The following is a 13,173-nucleotide window of genomic DNA, read 5'->3' on the forward strand; positions in this document are numbered from 1 at the left end:
GGGGTGAAAGGAATTTTAAATCGCCTGCTGTATCTGCTCTGGCTTTGATGTGGTCTCAGAATGAATTGGAGAGAGCAAATGGAATTACTTACTGATAGGAGAGATGGTAATCATTTTTATTCACACAGCACAGCAGAGATGTATAGGCTGGGAAATATATATTTTTTAAACTAAAGGATCCCCTTCTTGTTATACTGTATCACTGTGAGCTGGCAGCTAAATACACAGATGAATCTGAAACACTGTGGAAGTGGCAGATTCAATTATACACTCATTCACATTCCCCTGACAGAAACGAAGCAAATCCACAGAGACATTGGTTGGTGGGCAATTTATAAAAGCAGTTTTACAGATTTACATAAACCAAATGAATGTAAACAACTATCCTTCTCTTCTTATTTAAATGAATGAGTGATTTAAATGAAGGAGTGGTTGCTTTGGAACCAGACTGTAACTGAGAACATGGTAAAGCAGTGACAAAGTTGGGGAGGACTGGCAACAGATCATGTTGTTGTTGAAAAAAAGCGCCAATTAAAACATGTCTCACATCTTCATTCATTATAGAAATTTAAAACGGGTTTAATATCAGCTCCTGTGTGTCTAACAATAAGCAGCAAACCTAGATTAGAATGACAGCTATTCACTAAAGTAACATGGAAAACAGAATTTCCTTTTGCTATTAGGGCATAGATTTTGAACTTTTTGAAGAGATTAAAAGTAAATATCTCAAAAAGTTTCTTTTTTCAAAGCATGAAAGGAAAAAAATAGACATAGCTCCAACTCCAGCAATGTTCGAGTTTTCGAGGCAGCCAAATAACCCAAGCTCAAGCATGCCTATTCCTGCGTTCCTCTTAAACAACACTGCGGATTACATGTTAACAACCTGGTACAAGCACTGCCAAGCCTTTATCGCCACTACTACATGCCAGAGAAGCCACACCAGTACCTTCAAATGAGGATCAGTCTCCTCTTCCTGATTGGAGCTTGAAGGTGAGGGTGTGGCCGATTTACTTCCGGGAGGTGAGGGGGAACCATGAGGCACTGCACTCCGGCTGACCTGTGGGTTTAGCTGGGATAGTGCACTCATGGGGTTGGGCAGTATCGGAGGTGAGTTGTTTATCAGGGTGTGGTTACGGGCGGGGTCATAATGAGCGCCATCAGGATGCTGGTGATGGTGTTGTTGTTGGTGGTGGTGCAAAGCCATCTCCTGCATCTGGGGTGAGAGAAGAACACCAGCTTTACTATCTTCTCTATTTAAAACTCCTGACTGCCAATTAGCCAAATATGCAAATGTTTCGAAGTGGAGATGACATGTTCTAATTGGAGAAATTGTGTATACTGTATGTGTTGGATAAAATATAAATATAATACAATGAACTATGCGCAAAATGTTGGGATTGCTAGAGGGAGTTGTCTTTTGGAAGAAAAAAGAGGTCTCACAGATAATCTCAGGCTGAGAGGTTTTCTTTCTTCACTGTCTCACAAAATTGCAGCTTTTTAGCCAGATTACTTGATCTGAAATTGACTTCAACACTGAGGTTTGTGGAGGGTCTGAACTGAAAATTAGATGCATAATAAGTGAAATATCTAAACTAAAACTAATCAAAACAACTAAATGCAAGATTAAATCAAAGGGCATGCTTGTTCTCTAAATGCTAGCGACTTCTACTGTTAACTACTCCGATACGAAAAACTAAAATGTACTGTCTTTGACATCCCTGACTGATCTGAAGCCTGGAAATTTTTGGGTTATTGTTTCCTGACATTTTTGACAGTTAGCAGAACCAGAAAATACTTTGAATACATGATTGCTGGGAGGGAGCCTGATGTTTGGTGAGAAAGCAGAAATTAAGCAAAATGTATACTTTAAGAAAGACTGAGAGCTCAAAGCAGCCATAATCCATCCATCCACTGATCCATCCATCCAGCCATAATTAAAAATTTTAAATCAATAAATTGATCACAGTTATAAAGCTACAAAGAATGCCAGCAAACCCTGTAGTTCGCCTGTGAGACTTACAGAGTGTTGAGCATCTTTTGAGCTCCACATTTTTATGGGGTTTAATGTTGTTTACAGCCACAGCAAACAAAATCAGCAACACTGCTCTAAAATCAGCTGCACACTACCTGTGTCAGACACACAAAGGTAGAGACTCCAAATAAGTGTGTGTGTTAGTGATTATATGTCTGTAGTATGTTCTGCTACTCAGCTGGCCAAAACACAGAGTGCATGTTATAATTTAATAAGGAGAAAATCAACTTTACAAGTTAGCACCTTTTTTTAACTGCATCCAAGCTTTTTGCATGTAAAAGCCACTCAGTGAACTGTATCCCAAAGCAATTTTGCACTGTTTAACCATTCATCCATATAACACACAGGCTTATCAGTGAAATCAGATTTCAATAGGTCCCTCTATTACAGCTGAAAGTACAATTTATGGTTCCTATTGACTGCTACCGGCACCGAGTGCAGGCCCCTTGGACACAGTAGCCTGTGTAGTATTGAGGTTAAGATTTCCTCATTTACTGCTTCTGAATTTTTTTTTCTTAGTATTTGAAAAGCCAGATGTCTCAGCAACTGGTCAAGCAATCACCGAGTCAGTGGTATGAATGAACTGAGATGTTATGGTCATTGTGTTGTAAAAAGGAAAAGAAAATGTATTGCCAACACTTCTATAAGCACAAGCAGAAAAAACAGTTGTAAACTGCTGGGAATGTCCCAGGAAAATATACTTTAGTGGTTAGAGAATCAGGCTCATAAAGTTCTGTTCTCAGCCATCTAATAAGATCATCAACAGCAACGACATCAAAAGCTTTATTTCAAGATTCATCAGAACAGAACATGAACACAGACCAAAGGATGCTTTTAATGCTGGCATAAATGGGAATGTTTGGGAATTTACAGATCAGAAAGTGATGAACTAGCATTTGTTAGCTCTTTTAAACATTTATGAGTTAAATAATACATTACACATTAGTGCAGTGCTAAAAAGATCAAATTTAAAGGGCTCGAGCATATGAGGTCTTGATAAACACGAGTAGAGGTTCAGAGATGAAGGCTCAGCACTCTAATCATAATTGGTCCCAGTAGATTGGTAGAATAAAAATGCACAACAAAGTAATGTTGTGAGCAGCTCTGGCCTGCTTTGAAAACTCGTAATATTCACACGACATTAGATTCTGTGTTTGCCTCAGCAGCTGCTCACAAAAGCCAGCAGTGAACAAAGACATTCGTTTTGCATTTCAAATAACCAAGCTCAAACCTCCCCCATCCATGACAATCTCCAACTTCCAATCATAATTCAAAACACCATCACTACACTTCTTAAAACATGAGGAAATAGCTCCAGCAAAATAAGTAGTCAGACAAAAAAAGGAGGGAGGAAGGAAAATGGAGTAAAACGAAGGAAACAGAAATCCATTAATTTTCCATTTTCCATGGACTTGCTCTTTAAGGGTCCTCACAAACCAAGAAGCACTGAAAAACCAATTAATCAAACATGAATGGCCTATCATAGCTATAGCAGATGCATTTCCATAGCAACAGCCTCCAGGCAAAATTGTCACCCTTTAATCTGAGTCACACCATGTTTAATGTAAACAAGAAGGAGACATGCAGAGCAGCGGAGTTCACAGGGGGAAGACGCCACAGTGTCGTGAATATTTGGCCAGCCCCACAACAGTAGAGACAATAGATAAATAAATAAGCAGGATTTACAGACACGCATGCATTGATTACTAGGGATAGTAAAGTTAGTTGCAATGTTTCTTCCGTTACTATAGATAAGAACAAACCAACAAACAAAAAAAATAAAAAAATGCAAAAAACACCAAAACACTGACTCTACTTGCTATTTGTTTATTTAATGGGTATTTATTTATGTTTGCTCTCATATTTCATGAACCCCATTTTCATTAAAGCTGCATGTTCCGTTCGAGCTAATGAAGCAGCAAGTCATCAGGAAGCACAGAAACACCAAAACTATTCCACTCTTTGTGAAGATAATAACACAAGATGTTCTATATAAGGAGGAAATTGTCCCATTCCAAAGTATGAAAGACTGACTTATCTTCTTATAGTTACTAAAACCAGATATAACAGATCCTGAACTCATTACTCAAGACACCCCCACTGTGATAATTTAATTGTAATTTCAACATCCTGTTTGAAATTGTCTCAGAGTGCGTTTAGTTTGGCTTTCACCTGTGTGAGACAGAAAGACCAAGAAGTTATCACATAGCGCCATCAAGCTAGAGCTAAATAAAGCTAGTGGCAGACGGCTGTATAAATATTATGAAAGAATCTGACAAAGGTTGCTGGTTGCCATAGGTACTGTATGCTAATTCTTATTGGTATCATCCAAGAGGCTAGAAAGAGGTGGGAGTGCACAGTGAGTAACAGGATTTAGTTGGTCAGTGCTCTTTGCAGTTAGCATGTAACACATACTGACTTTCCATGGAGTCTTGACATTAAGAGCACTGGCTTTATAATCTGTGACACAACATAAAAATCATGTTATCATTTTGAGTGAGTAAATCTGATAACTCATCTAAAATTTTGAATGTTTTTTTAATACTTTTACAGTATTGGATTCCTGCTCTCTGCTGGGTATTGCTGTATCTGTGCTTAACCTTCAGAAATGTAGCTGTTTTCTGTACAACACCAAGGAAATACGCCGCGGTAAAGCTAAAAAGAGAAAACATGAGAAAAAGTACAGAAACTATAAGAGAAAAAAGCCACACGACCTAAGTAGTAAAATCAAAGTTAGCAAAGTTAGCGAGGGGACAGTTAGGTATTACTTTTTGGTGATGAGCAGCCAGGCAGACCTAAACTGTGATGTAAAGCCAGGAAACTCTGTGTGAACGTGTTCCTCTGCCATCGTTACGCCTGTCGTGTTTGTATTCACATCTTGTACATCATAGTCAAATGGGAGTCAAATAACAAAGGCTTTCCAATTATGTGTAGCACATTGTGTGCGAGATGGAATATCACAAAGCCATTGTTCCCCTGCTCCTGCTGACCTTACCTTTGAAATGGTTTCACGGCTGCTCCAATTGCCTGCACCATTTGATTTAGCTAAGGGGATTTGACCACCAGCACAGAGATGAGAGAAGGGGAGAAGAGAGTCCTATACACAGCTACAAGGAGAAAGAGGAGAGATGCGCACCAGAGGCGAGTAAAACAGCTAACCTTGCTCTGTCCTTTTGATGATTATACCAGAGTGGCATCTGTTTCATCATTTAAATAAGCTTGTTGATTGCTATGCAGGCTTTATTACTGTAGCTTCATAATAAACCCATCTGTGGATGCTATAGGATCAATAAATTGTCATGTTTTAACTTGTTAGCGCCATCTAAAATAAATCTGTCAGTTTTTAATTAAGTACTTTGTGTAGAGCTGGAGTCAATTCACTTTTAGTTGACTAGCTTCAAATTGTAAATGAAAACCAAAAGTTAATTAAACGATGGGGCATTTTGTTTTCTCAATGCTACACGATATCTGTCCAATTTAGGTTTCAAATTCTTTCTCACTCCCGCCCCGCCCTGTTTCGATATTCACTGATCGATGCCCGTGTGAGTCCCGAGACTTGTCTTTCCTCACTCCCTGCTTGACTGGAGCCATCTTGTTTAGAGTGATGGCTCACTCACACAGGTTCACGGCTGCTATTGTAAAATCAGCCAGCGTTTAATTGAAACAAATGACTATAATAATAGAACATTATCCCTGCAGGCACCCAGCCATGACAGCTTTAATTAGAGGCGCGTTCAAGAATGATCCTTCAAAAGCACAGCCGCCGCGCAACAAGGTGGTAAACACGCCTTTAGGTGGGGGAGCCAACCCTGGGTCTCTCAGCCCTCAAAGCTACTTCTCATTCACCCCGAGGGCAAAGTGCTAACAACTCTGTTCCTCAAAGAGCCGTCGAGCCTCCCGCCCCTCCCACCTCCTCCTCACTCCATCCCTCTGTCTCTCTCCCTTCATCCATGTCTTTGGTTTATCAAGCTTATATATACCCAAGAGGGTCATTTACACAAGCTGAGAAGAAGAGAGTGGATTCATGAATCATACTCTACTTAACTATAAAGGCAGAGGCAAAATGCTGTATCTGCCGTCTTGTGACACCAGACAGATGCTAAGTACAGAGGCATGATGGGCAATAGATGCCAGGATGTTTTAGAAGGGGAATCAGTGTTGTTGTAAGAAATTGTTTTGAAAGTTGTCAAGACTACATTTTATTATCTATATTACGCCATAAGGCAACGTGGCTTTGATTTAATGTAATGTGTGATGCCCTGTTTCAGGTACAGTACCAGCCAACTGTATTTACTAACACACTATTAAAACCTCATTTTATTTATTAGCTTGGCAACGGCACCGTGTTGCCAAAACAAGACACTTTAAGGTCACTTTCAATCGTTCCAATTACATGCTAGTCAAAAGGAAAAATATCAAACACTTGCTCTTGCACCTCCCGTGCTGAACTGTGATCCTGTAATTAATCTGGCAGAAAAACAGCAATACCTCACAAACCAGCAGTATAAGGGAATAATTACGAGTTTTAGCACGTACTTTATGAGAGAGAAAAAGCAGTTTACTCAAAGAATGCCTAAAGTAGCCGCAGTGTTGAAAAGGAATTTGCCACTATAAATCCCAAAGCCAAAAACAGTCTATACCAACACATAAAATGCAGGAAGGACTTTTAAACGCACAAAAATGAGAATTAAAGTAATAAAAAAGTAAACAAGGATATTAATAATAATGATGTAATTAAAGTTCACCTTGAAGCATTTTCACTGGTGGCTGACTGTTGCTTTGAAAAGTACAGTAGCACCGTGAACATCTCTCAGGGTGAATCAGTAGCAGCAAAAAGGCAGTGGTTGATTTGCAGATAGTAATGTCATGATGTCCCCCTCGGCACCAGCCTCCATGTTCCTCATTACTGCTAATGTTAGAACCTCCTTTGCTTCTTTCTCTCCTCTTTTTCTCTCTGCGTCTCTGCCTCTTTCCTCCCCTCCAGTTCTCTTTCTAGTTCCTTATGTTTTTTCTTTTTTCTTTAAATATTCTGTCTCTCTTGTTCTTTCTCACAGTCCCTTTTTCTCCTTTCCTAGCTCTCTCTCAGCCCGGGCGTGTCTCTGAGCTCACCTCACAAAGCACGGCGTCAGAGAATCAGAGCCTTGCCTGACATGACATGCAGGAGATGGTTGTGAGGAGCGGTAGGGACACACACTCTTGACAGCAGAAGGCAAGGCTCCTCTGCTCCCACTAATGAGACTCCTGACTGCCGTGTCAAATGCACTTTGTGTGCATGTGTGTGGGTGCGCCCATACTTGCACAACAAAAAAATTCAGCATGCAGAAATAATGAACACAGAAACAACAAAAACCATGCAATTCTTAAAGAAAAATATTGTGCTGTGCGCATCATGCAAGTCTAGGTCAGGCCAAGGTTATAGATGTGTGCAAAATCCTCTTGCCCAGAGACTTTCACACATGTCTGATCTTCACCTCATCCTCAAGTTTTAAACATTATGGCAACAGATTACAAAACTTCTTTTTTTATAGTGATTGCACAATAGGAGGAAGGTGTCTCTTGCTTAAGAACAGCTCAGAATACATGTCTGGTATTAGAAAGGAAGGCAAACACAAGAGCAACTAGCTTGCTACAGCACTGTAATCACTGTGAATGAAGCCACACTTATAGACATTAACAGAAAGAGTGGCAGTATTGCGTTGAACTAGTGGCCAGTGACACAGCAGAGGAGGCGTCCGAGCATGAGATGACATGGGATAGTTCTCCACTGCCGCCACAGCTGAATATTCCTGGTGGTGAAAGCAGAATGGGCTGATGGATTGTTGAGATAGGGCATAGTGCAATATGGGCATGATTTCATGGCATGATAAATCTCAGCAGGGGCGCGTGGCTAAGTGTAATATGAAATCCCTTATCTTTGGATCTGCTTCATAACACTAGATATGTGCTGCAGCTGAATCTGCGTTTGTTTCTTTAGCTTCTGTTCTTTGCTTGAACGCTGTGGTTTATCAAATCTATAAGAGGAGGACAATGACAACAACATGTGTGCGATAACACATATTTCACTCTGATGTTTTTGAAATATGATGTGATGAATTATCTAAATTGAAAATTGCCACTGCAACGATCTTCTTCTGTTACCTGTGATCAGGGTGATAAGTATTATTAGAACGGGTTTTACATGGCACTTAACAGAAGCTGGTCTGTGTTCGTGCAATACAAGTTTAAATTACATATGCAATATAAATGAAATGCAATTTGATCTTTTTAAAGTCCAGTGACTGTGTTACTTGACACCATCCCTTTAGAATTTTTCATTAAAAAGACAGAAATTAAGTCAAATCTTATCCTCCTCTTAGCTTAATCTGGCAGGTTAATTGACATCATCGGGGTAGAGAAAAAAGATGAGCTGCCATTCTGGGCTGCAACAAAAATCCCTCTAAAACGGTGAAATTGGAAAATAACCTATATTTCTTTTAGGATATTTCTTAATATACAACTACAGTTTCATATCACATTGCCAGAGAAATAAGGCACTTTCTCCCAAGAGATGAGAAAAGAATTGAATTTTTCCTTATCGGTCATCTATTTTTCCACAGAATGCTATTACTTGCTGCCTGCCGTTGCTAAGCAACAGGAAATATTAATAGGACCTTTTATTAGCTAGGCTTTACCCGTGGAGTACTAAAATGAGGAAGTGGAAAACATGAATGTGTTACATAAATCTTTGAACCTTTCAGGGTTTGCACAAGTCTCTGTTTGTCCAGTGATTTATGGCTGTGATGGTTCATTTATGGGAGAGGGAGGTGTGAAATGCCAAAATGGAACATTAGCCTAAGGGACAATTTGAAAATAAATAATCACAAAAAAGTGTGTGTGTGGGGGGGGGAGCAGTTGAAAGAACAGCCCTCCCTTTTCCTGTAGACTTCAAGGGGCCATCAAACAAGCAAGTGATTTTTGTTCCACTCGTGGCATTGATCATTCAAAATCATCTGTGCCTGAATCAACATTGGAATAACTAATACAAGTCCCATTCTATCACTGAGCTTGTTGAACTGTGGTGAAAAGCGACAGACGTTCCATCATTTTCTGCAGACGCTCTAATCCCTTTAAAAAATGACTTAAAATGAAGGTCTTTCAAAGGAGAAATAGGTTTTCTTCATCTGAATAAAAAGTATAGAATCGAGCAAAGCCCCAGAGAGCCGAAAGTCTTTAAAGGCACGTCGGAAAAAAAACACACGAGACAATTTTAAAGTCCATATGGAAAAAGTGTAAACACATTTAACTATAATCTTTCTCAGAAGGCTGGTTGATATAGTTTTTATTCTTTAAACTTAAAATGCGGACCGTGATTTTCTCTATAAATGCATCGCCATATCTCTAATCCACTTTTTTTCTGTTTCATGTTTATACAAAAACCAGCAGGTGTACAGTATGCGATAATACGTTTGCTGAGACCCTCCATCAGAGAGAGAAAACATTAAAACACACCTCTGCTCTCTTATCATTAATTCATCCCAGCTTGTCTGTGACAAGTTCAGTTGACATTGCAGCTCATATTTCTTTCACGCAGGCTTGGAGCGCGAGCACCTGCCAGGAGCACTTAATACCTCGTAAGAAAAAATAAAGAAAGAAAAAGAGCAAGCTTCCAACCAACTTAACGTGACAATCAAGATGGGATTAATACTTGATAATTAACCTCAACAAATGAAGATAAAGAGCTTGTGAGGAAAATCTTACATTGAAATTTTGTAACAAAAGAAATTAGAGGATGGAATTTGAATATGAATGTAGCAGGCAGATCTTTAGAGTGCCACAGCCCTCATTACAAACAAACTGACCCTCATTCAAGCAGATTCACATTGTGTATTCTGAGAAAAGAAAAAAAAGGGGGGGAGATAATACCTGGATGTTTGATGAAACTAAGGCTGCTCGTGCATATAGATCTCTCAGCTAATACTTAGCTGTTATGCATAACATCTCCTGGCTGATTATACATTCATCATCTGTTACATATTCAAAACATCACACTTGAGCCAGTTTGATGATGGCTAATACTGCATGCACAATTGAGGAACATGAAAAAAAGGATAATTTATTCCAGTTGCTGGCAACTGGGGACCATTATAAATATATCATAATTGAATATGAAGCTGTCCTGTTTAAACATATTGCAGATGCAGTGGTCACAGCACAGGCAAAAGGTGGATATAAAATATATGTATAGTTTAGTGTAAAGAGAGATGTAACAGAAAACAATGAGGCCAGAAATCAGCAGCAACAGAGATGTGTATCATTCTGGGCTGTATTGATAGAATCAATGCAACCTGAGCAAGGCTATTAAATGTCTAATGTGTTTTGGAACTTGTAGATGCTATGGCAGTGGGGGCATTAACAGAGAGAGCACCAGAGACAGGGAGAGAGGGGAGAGAGAACGAGGGAAAGTGGTGAGGTGGGGGGCTGGGAGGGAATGGGGGGGCTGCCAAGTGCATCAAAACATTGAGAAAAGAGCTCTTTGAAAGATATCAGGTTTGACCAGGAGGAGCTTCAGACACAATAACCATCATCCAAAAGAGAAAGGAAAGAAAAAGAAAAAAATCTGAATTGAAAATGGCCTCCTTACAAAATCAGGAAAGTGCAATCAGTTTTGCTTTAGAGGGTTTTGAGAGGCAGCAAAGTGGAGAAAATGAATAAATACCCTTGTTACTTTTATCAAATTACTACAGAGATTAGAAGTGAGTGATCAATCAACTAAATGCTGTCTGCATAGGCAAACTCTAAGGTTATGAGCACACTAACATATTCTTTGTATTTGCAGTCTTTTAACCTCTGGAGATGGAAAAACTCTGAACTGACAAAGATTTAAGTTCCTCTAATGACCACTTAACTGCATTTAAAACCATGTTTACAGCCTGTTAAATTAAAAAAAAGAAAGTTGCTTTATACCTTATTTCTTTGGATACTGACATAGATCAAAAGTCGGGGTGTGTCCGCCCTGATTGACAGCTAGCTTTGAACACTGCCCATACAGCCCATCCAAGAATCTGTGCTCATTTGAATGTTTTAATGTTTGCACACAGACCACCTAGCTCTGGTCTGCATGCTAGAGCTAGCTTAATAACTACCTTGCTAATGTTAGCTGATAGCTTAGTACTCACTGGTCTCATCCATTTATGGTCAGTTCTGGGCCCCAAAACGTAACACGCTTCCACCAAGCCAGCCAAAAATGCTAAAATGAATAAATTAATAAAAATAATGGGAATAACTGAGAAAGTTTTTTTTTTAAAGTAATCACAAGTAATCTCTAGCAGGCAAATGCGTATTAACTGGCTGCTTGTCCAACAAATTAACCTCTAAATCAACTATTTTGTCATGTTTTGATATTTACTAAAGACTACAGTGCCCAGCTGTTTCATAAATGTACTTTCCAAATAAATTAAGCTTGACGTTTGTTACATATTTTCAAAGATTTACATCTTTAACAGGAGGAAAGAAAAATGAAATCCCAAAAGCACCAAGCGTTAGATACACACACCCTTAATTTGTGTATTTTAATGCAATTTATTGTCAATAAAGAAAATGCAATAAACCTTCAGTCTTGTTCTGTATTATTCATGCTTTGGCATATGTGCAATCAATCATGTTTTATAAATTTTTAAGATCCATGGCCACAGTTAAATCTGCCTGATTTAAACACTCTTTAGCCCCGCAGTTCACCCTTTCACAACAAACAAAACACACCCTCTCTGTTCTCTTCAACAGCTATGATCATCTGTTGCTGCGATGCTGCTTGAGTCTAAATCCTTTTTGTTATATAATTGCCCTATTTATTTCATGTTTATATTGTTGCACCTGCATTGGAGTACTTTCAAATGTCCTCATACTTGAATCACACAGGCACAAATTTAAAAACCAGAGGCTCTCAGCCTTTTGTTGAGACAGAATAACCCCATTTCACTCAACTGAATTATCTTTAAAATATCTAATAATGAAATCCAGGAGGTACAAAAACTGGACGTATACGCTCATTTTGAATAAGAGTTACTTTTTTCTTCTAGCGTTCCTCCCCACAATGCCCTGCTCTCTCTTTCTCCCTCTCTCCATCTCTCTCTCTCTCACTCTATCCTCACCCCTCCTTTCTTCATTCAACTCTATTGCACTCTTTTCATTGCCCAGCTCACGTATTGAATCTGCCTGATGAAAACAGATCTCACTGCAGCACCACAATAGAATGGCTGATGCAGGAAAGATGAACCCTAATGGATTTTTTTTTCAATGTGCTCAAGATTGAATATAAGGCCTGACCTCCAGATGTAGTGGATCCATTTCAACAGCAGATATATTGTTTATAGTAAAGACACAAAAACGCACAGACACACTTGGACACACACACGTTGTTCAATGCGAGCAGACACAGCTGCACTGTACATTGTGTTTTTTAGCTACCAAAAATAGATTAAAATTCGAATGAACCTGTATTATTTATCTACCCATGTCAAGTGAGATATTCATAATGATAGCAACTCATGTTTGAACTGCAGAGTTTGCTTAATTACTCTGCTCAACAGACTGTGTCAAGGTGAGGCACCAATTTAATAGACACTCCGTTCTCAGCACAAATGAACCTCTGCTACGGTTTGGTAGTTTTGCCAGCCTGACTATTTGATTAAAAAAATTCAGAGTTCACTTTATATGCTGCTTTTTTGAAGTGAAGTTGAAGCAGAGCTCTGAAAAGATCCCCAAATGTATTCAAGAGCTCTTTTATAAAAAGTCAGAAGTAGCAAGATTTGGGAGTTTACTTGCAAAATGCAAAAGATCACAGATCATTTTAACTGTGGTGTAATATCTCTTAACCTGTTTCCTGATTAGTGTGCTTATGTGTTAAAGCACACAAAATTTGAATTAAATTCATGCAACATAGAACATTTACAAAATGTGCTGAAAAAAAATTCTCATCTCTGTTTTCAAAACCAAAAGCATCATTTTATCTACCAGTGCTATCACATTCCCTAGCGGTTACCAGGAGCTGCATTACATGTGCTTTAAACACAAGTTCATCATGTGTGAGTTGAACATTTAAAATCTCATGCATTTTTATCACCCAGCCTGCTGTATTCAATCTATTAAAACCACAGAGTGTGGCC

The 13,173-nt window shown here is 39.0% G+C and overlaps 1 protein-coding gene across 5 annotated transcripts in view; it reads right to left on the bottom strand.

Annotated features, from left to right (window-relative positions):
• Nucleotides 1-13,173, bottom strand: part of tox2 (TOX high mobility group box family member 2) — a 105,263-nt gene that overhangs the window by 12,558 nt on the left and 79,532 nt on the right. For 3 of the 5 annotated variants that reach the window (XM_042223976.1, XM_005929733.3, XM_005929732.3), the window contains exon 5: nt 947-1,213. The exons of the other annotated variants lie outside the window; for them this stretch is intronic. In XM_042223976.1, coding sequence (XP_042079910.1) covers nt 947-1,213 — 267 coding nt within the window. The remainder of the gene's footprint in view (nt 1-946; nt 1,214-13,173) is intronic. 5 annotated transcript variants of the gene reach the window in all.

The sequence above is a fragment of the Haplochromis burtoni genome, unplaced genomic scaffold, assembly GCF_018398535.1.
Source record: "Haplochromis burtoni strain Fernald_Lab_line unplaced genomic scaffold, NCSU_Asbu1 Contig_125, whole genome shotgun sequence".
NCBI classification, from domain to species: domain Eukaryota; kingdom Metazoa; phylum Chordata; class Actinopteri; order Cichliformes; family Cichlidae; genus Haplochromis; species Haplochromis burtoni.